We start from the raw sequence: 6,739 nt of genomic DNA, 5'->3' as shown, positions 1-6,739 counted from the left end.
TTTCATTCTTAACGTCGATAAACAGAGCAATTTTTGTAACAAAGAATCATCGTGACTTTCACGACATCAAAATAAAGTCATTTCTCTCTTTATTGACTCGGCGTGTTCCTTGGGAGGCTGTCGCTCCGATATTCTCCATTCGTCAGCCACCCCGCGATCCGCATTGTCAGGATTTATCGCAATTACACGTTACAATTATAGATACATTATTCTCGGTGGCGTCTGGAAGGAACGCTCGTTGGCTCGTTAAAGCGCACTTTAAAAGACGACGCTATTGTCGCTGAGTCACGCTCTACGTCGAATGACGCAGACACTCGGTCGAGACGTCTGTCTCTCGTACGCAGATACGCTATTAACGTACGTTTCTATCTGTAGCTCTATCTCCGTAGGTGTTTTTTTTTTTTTTTTTATAAACAGTTTATATATCCCCTGTGATTTCACAGTTATTCCGAAACATAATGGACGTTGGCTAGAGGCTCTGGCAGGCGCGTTTTGGAATTATGCATAGCGCGTCAAAAATATACACGTGATTCTCCGTTCCGGATTGATGCAACGCGAATCAAGAATCTCTCCAAACGCCAGCGAGAATATTTCTAAACACTTCTAAATTTGAAAACTCAGTTATATCGAAAGAGACACGCCAGTTTTTAGCAGCTGCCTAGTAAACGCGCCTTAGAAATGTATAATTTTGCAGAGCTAACAAGAAACGTACTGGAAGACGTTGCATGTTCGTCAATGAAAAATTCGCTAATAATCGGAAAATTCGTAGAGTATGAATTTACTAGGCTCTCAATTTACGCCAAAATGCATCCGACGAAAGATGTGTTTAAGTTTATTTATATCCGAGTACGATCACCTGGGTAAAGTGGCAATCGCCGGCACTGCGTGGCCATGACCAGACAACAATTCGCGATTCGGTGTGTTCAACGCGTTGATTATTCCCGCAATCACACAGATTCGTACCAAATCGTTCCGTAGCTTTGAATTACTCAAATAACGAAAATAATAAATAAATACGACTAAACATATTGTAAAATTTTTCAATACGATTGGTTCTTGTTTTTACTTCCTTATAGATCTAAACGTATAAGCCTATCATATTGAAGAATTTTACAACAGTTGCAAAGCTGCTTTCTTTGCTGAACGCAGCTAATAATTAATTGCCCGTGAATTTCCGCCGATTAACGTAGATTACCTTAAATCTCGGTTCAACTAGCTCTTCATCTTTCTCCTAAAATTAGAAAAAGTTGAAGAGCTACTTGAATCGAGATTAAAATTAAACTACGTTAATAAAAAAAAAAAAAAACGGGCATAAATTAATAGAAATTTCGCTAAAATTACCCCTAACCTAATGAAGATTCGAAGATGCGTGACATTCGAAGTGACCCGAGCGTGCGTTTCGCGAACAGATTACAGAGGGTAGTTCCCAGAAAGCGAGAATCAGTTATCAGCGAGCGCGCGGGCGGGCGGGCGCGGACGAGAGCGAAGGCAGCGCGCGCAGCGTCGGAAACGCGCGACGCGCACAACCGATTTTGCGAGCGCCGCGCCGGATATGCTATATCGACGGTGCTACGCTCTTTCGAAAGTGCGCCAGGGGTCGGCGTCCGCTTCTACCCCGTCGTAGGACAGGTTGCATAGTGCGCGGAGAGAGAGATAGTCGCAGGAGAAGGGAAAAGCGCGCTTGCGAGCACTTGCGAGTGGCGTCGTCCTTATCGTCCTTGTAGTCTGGACGTCTGTCGCGCGCGCAAATTACGGTCGTTCGATCGACGTTCGGACGGACGGTCGGGGAGAGAGAGAGAGAGAGAGAGAGAAGGAAAAAAAAAGAGAAAAGCGAAAGGCGCGAGGAGAGAATTTCGATAGCGCCAAGAGTATCGCGAGCGACAGACGTTTTTTCCCAGTATCGAGCAAAGGCCCCCCTGGAAACTCGATTTGCACTCACCTTCCGGTGACTCCGGTCGATCAGTGGCAGGGACACTCGCTCACACTCGCTCGCCTGGAGCTCGTCGAGATCTCTCGCGGGAGTTCGTTGTACCGCGCCGAGCGTGTTGTATATTCGCGAGGTGCTCCGTTCGCGCGCGCTCAGCTGACTCTGCTGGCTGACTCCGCGCTGACTCCAATTCCGTGATACGGATAACAGTGCGGGACTAAAGGGGCGCGTGTGCGGTCGCGCGGCGACATCGGTATTCGGTAATCATCGCTGCCATCGTAGGATACGCGGCTCGTCGACCGCGAAAAAGAGAGAAGGAGAGCACGCAAGGAAGACGGAGAGAGAGAGAGAGAGAGAGAGAGAGAGAGCGTGGAGGTTAGGTCAGCCCCACCGACGTTGACTCGACAGTTTTCCTCGTCTCGCGGAGCGTCGTCGCGACGCTAGGGACTTTGGCGCCACCGCACACTCGTGCGGCCGTACAACACAGCGAGCTAAACAGCTGATGCACCACCGATACCGGCGAGATGTCAAATATTGTAAGTGCACGCGGCGGTCAGATTGCTCCACATTGCTCCCGAGCACTCGTACGACGCGAGTAAAAACCGTGTTTTCCCTTCCCCTTCCCTCTGCTCACTTTGTCATCGCAACGTGGCCGCGAAAATAAAATTCCCAGACGCGAGCGATACGAACGTATCAAAGTTCCCGTTTCGGAGCCTCTCATGACGGGAACTACCTGGCCCTCGTCTCTCTCGATTTATTAAGATGATCTTGAACGAGCGAATCTAGCAAGTTTCATCTTTCCGCTCTCGTGACTTGACAGTTTTTCCGAATGTTATTATGTAACTTGCAGCGAAATTAACAATCTAGGGATCTCCCTTGTGTTAATTTTAATAATTGTAACACGCCTTATGTAGAAAACTTATACAAAAATGATTAGAATATTCCTTTTTGTTGTTTAGTTTATGTAAATAGAATTCATTTACATACAAATAAAGCAAATAACATACAGAATTAGGAATATATGGTTTTGTTAGGAAGAATTTTATTGTACACAATGCTCAGAAATTTATTTTTGCTGAATAAATATGAATTTGTCTATATGTTGTGTTTATTTCTTTCCAGATCCTACGTGTGCAGTCTCCAGAGGGTACAAAACGTATAGAAGTACTACCTTCTGATACAATTTCTCAACTTTACGAGAAGGTACAGATTGCAAGAGATGTTTTAGTTTTTATAAACATATATTATATGACGATAACCAGTAAAATTTATCTCTGATTATTTCTTGCTTAGGTCTATGAAGCCTTCGATTTAAATAGTTTTGGGTTTAATCTCTGTAAGCAACGAAGTCAGAAGGAGCCACTTACGTCTACTCGAAGTAGAACGGTGTCAGGAATCGGTCTTTCTCATGGAGATATACTTTATCTTGTGCCAGCTAATGGCACCCAATTGTGGAGTGCCCCATCTACCAGTAGTGCCTCCAATAACCCTTCTACAGGTATCAGTTTATTCCCACAAGTGATAAAACTACAATACATATTGAAATAGTAGATAGCATTAAAATAATATATGTATAGTATGCTGTTTATATTATCCAATATTAAACATGTTATTATTTATATTAACTCTTAGTACACACGCTTGATTATTCTTGCCATTTATGTTCTATTTCTTTTCTTTGAAATACTGGGAGCACCAAGTGATTAATTATAACATTTATATATAACTTTTTAAATATGCGATCTTATAAATTTTTCTCAAAGATGTTAAAGAATTATTTAATAATTGTTGTGTATTTATATATATAAGCATTAAAAATTAATTGGGGACACGAATGGCTCGTCGTGTGTAGTAAAGGTTAAATCGGTAAATAAATTTTTGTAAAATGTATATCTAACGTTATAAACTACAAAAAGTTATTGAATGGATATAAGTCATTTTTTTGTTCGTCAGACTTTTATATTGTTCTGTATAATTTAGAATCAGGCCCAATGGACACTGCAAACGGAATTACAAATCGTTCGTCTGGTCCGTCACGATCTCTGCCAAATGTAGTCGAGAACGACATCGATGAGCAATTATGGAAATTGGACGGCAAAATTCAGCGTAAACGCGACGAAAAACTGTAAGTAATCTAAATAATTCAAAATTAGTATCAAAGTAAAAAAGGAAAATTAATTTTTACAGTTGTCGGCATGGAGCGAGAGGATGCTGCGTTCACTGTTCACCTCTGGAACCTTTTGATGAGATTTATTTGAAGGAACAAAATATCAAACACCTGTCTTTTCATTCATATCTCAGGAAGCTCACTGCCGGAGTTGATAGGTACGTATGAAATGCGTCGTGAAATAATTATAAACATTACAAGATATTCGACTGTATCTCGTATATATTTGTCGCAGGGGCAAGTTTATACAATTAGACGACATAAGCTGCCGTATAAAGACTGGCTGCAAAGACCATCCGCCGTGGCCGCGAGGGATCTGCAGCAAATGCCAACCGAATTCAATCACTCTGAACCGCCAGACTTATCGGCACGTGGACAACGTCATGTTCGAAAATGCTAGTTTAGTAGAACGTTTTCTTAATTATTGGCGCAGCACTGGGCACCAGCGTATCGGCTATTTATACGGAAGATACGAAGTGCATTCGGATGTTCCGCTAGGAATTAGAGCAGTCGTTGCGGCCATATACGAACCACCGCAGGTACATAGCGCTCGTTCAATCTTCGATAAATCTATAAACGTACACTTTTGGTTAACAAAGTACCGAGATAACGTTCACGTTTTTTTTTTTGGTCAGGAAAGTACAAAAGACACGATAAGACTTCTGCCGGACGAGAAGGAAGCGTTAGTCGAGGAATTAGGCCGGACACTTAATCTGAGGAGAATCGGATGGATTTTCACTGACCTCATAGCCGACGATATCAAGAAGGGAACGGTAATTTGATATACTCTTATTTCTCGTGTAATGTATTCTTAATACCGAATTCGTACGTGCGGCGATTAACTTTGTCAGTTTTATTCGATCAGGTCAAACATGTCCGCAATATAGAAAGTCATTTTCTATCTGCTCAAGAGTGCATTATGGCTGGGTACTTTCAAAATCGATACCCAAACCCCTGCCGCTTCTCGCCTAATGGTTATTTCGGCTCAAAATTTGTAACTGTTTGCGTTACAGGTAAGTCTCAATCTTACATTACATGTATCCTTTTTGTTTCGAAAATATTAGGTTGATTAAAAAATTTATTCCTCCTGTCATACTAGAACACAAATCACATGTACTATTAAAAATGTCATGAAATTTAATGTACTTTTAAGTTAAACATTACACAAAATTAAATTCAATTTTACTAAATTAAATTTACTGTATTTACAATTAAAAAGTATATTTATGTATACATGTACATGAAATTTAGTATACTTTTCATAACATTTTACGAAATTTTTTATTAAATTTAGTACATTTTTTATTAAATTTTTATGTTAATTTGCATTTAAAAAAAAAATTTTAAATGAGTAAATGTTAAATTTAAGTTACGTATAACTTCATTTTCATTGACAACATTAAATATTTTGAATGTAAACTGCTTGAAACTTGCATTACATACGGAAGCAAATTTTTTTTTAACAGAAAAAGAAGGAATTTTTTTATCAACCTAATAATATACAATAACAATATTTAAATTTCTTTCGAATATTACGAAATCTCTATTACAAACGCCATGCAAAACTAGTGCTTATCAGATATATATATCTTCGAAATATTACAGGAGATGATAAAAATCAAGTACACATGGAGGGCTATCAGGTATCCAATCAATGCATGGCGTTAGTACGAGATGGCTGTTTGGTTCCTACAAAAGACGCACCGGAATTGGGCTATGTGATCGAGTCGACTGATAAACAATACGTTCCGGATGTCTTCTATAAGGTAAGTTCAAACATATCGATTTTATTTTCTATTCGATTACGTTTTCTTGAATCACTTGGATCTAATAATACATGTATATCGAACGAGTGCCTTCGAATTTTCACATATGTCTATCGCAGCTTAATATTTATTGGAATTTACGCAATTTTGTCGCAACTTAAGATATAGATATAGGATATGAACAAATTATAATACATGAAAGGAGAATAGTTTTATAACTCAAAATCGATTGATTAAAAATACATTTAAGTTGGAGCAATAAACGTTCACTTCGTACATGTATAATGAAATAATAAAATTCGTTTAAACGATGGCTCCTACGGTGTGATTACCGCGAACCTGAAAAAAAAATCACGATCTTTGCGTTTTCAATGATCATCGCAACTCGAGAGCAAGGAATGAGAGAGAGAGAGAGAGAGAAAAAGAGAGCGGAAGAAAAAGGAGAGATACGGAGGGAAATAATGGCGAGGTAGAAAGGCGAGGAAAAAACTTGTCCAAGTGCTTAGTCTTACAGCCGCTCAATCGTTTAATCGCACGCGAGGGGCCAGGTAAATCGGTCGGTCGTTAAAATCGATATTACAAGCTATGCGTTGTTACCTCATCACGTTCATAAAAATATACGTAGTTTATATATTTGTATATATATATATATATACGCGCGCGCATAGGTATCTGTATCTGTGTGTATATATTTGTGTATTTTGTATATATGTACGTGTACACAGGTGGGCCTGATCTTCACTCGCTTCAATACAATATGTTCTTTTCTTTACGATTGCGTCTACGGTTACGTACTAAGAGTTACAATCGTCGGAGTCTTTCCCGTTCGGGAACCGAAACAAGAGCTTTCGTTCATTCATCCATCCGTTCGAACACACA

The 6,739-nt window shown here is 39.8% G+C and overlaps 2 protein-coding genes across 4 annotated transcripts in view; one reads left to right on the top strand and one right to left on the bottom strand.

The window, feature by feature from the left end:
- The window catches only part of LOC108751711, a 16,686-nt gene extending 14,666 nt beyond the window's left edge, over nt 1-2,020 (bottom strand). The window contains exon 1 of the mRNA XM_018492028.1: nt 1,940-2,020. The gene's annotated coding sequence lies outside the window, so the exon portion shown is untranslated. The remainder of the gene's footprint in view (nt 1-1,939) is intronic.
- Nucleotides 2,021-2,386: 366 nt separating this feature from the next.
- The window catches only part of LOC108751707 (nuclear protein localization protein 4 homolog), an 18,251-nt gene continuing 13,898 nt past the window's right edge, over nt 2,387-6,739 (top strand). For 2 of the 3 annotated variants that reach the window (XM_018492018.1, XM_018492021.1), the window contains exons 1-8: nt 2,387-2,463; nt 3,050-3,130; nt 3,221-3,425; nt 3,908-4,052; nt 4,115-4,252; nt 4,330-4,867; nt 4,960-5,107; nt 5,700-5,860. In XM_018492018.1, coding sequence (XP_018347520.1) covers nt 2,452-2,463; nt 3,050-3,130; nt 3,221-3,425; nt 3,908-4,052; nt 4,115-4,252; nt 4,330-4,867; nt 4,960-5,107; nt 5,700-5,860 — 1,428 coding nt within the window. In that variant the 5' untranslated portion in view covers nt 2,387-2,451. The remainder of the gene's footprint in view (nt 2,464-3,049; nt 3,131-3,220; nt 3,426-3,907; nt 4,053-4,114; nt 4,253-4,329; nt 4,868-4,959; nt 5,108-5,699; nt 5,861-6,739) is intronic. The other variant, XM_018492022.1, reaches the window with a different exon arrangement.

The sequence above is a fragment of the Trachymyrmex septentrionalis genome, unplaced genomic scaffold (assembly GCF_001594115.1).
Source record: "Trachymyrmex septentrionalis isolate Tsep2-gDNA-1 unplaced genomic scaffold, Tsep1.0 scaffold51, whole genome shotgun sequence".
NCBI classification, from domain to species: Eukaryota; Metazoa; Arthropoda; class Insecta; order Hymenoptera; family Formicidae; genus Trachymyrmex; species Trachymyrmex septentrionalis.
Note: the sequence above shows the minus strand (reverse complement) of the source record. Positions and strands in the feature narration are given on the sequence as shown.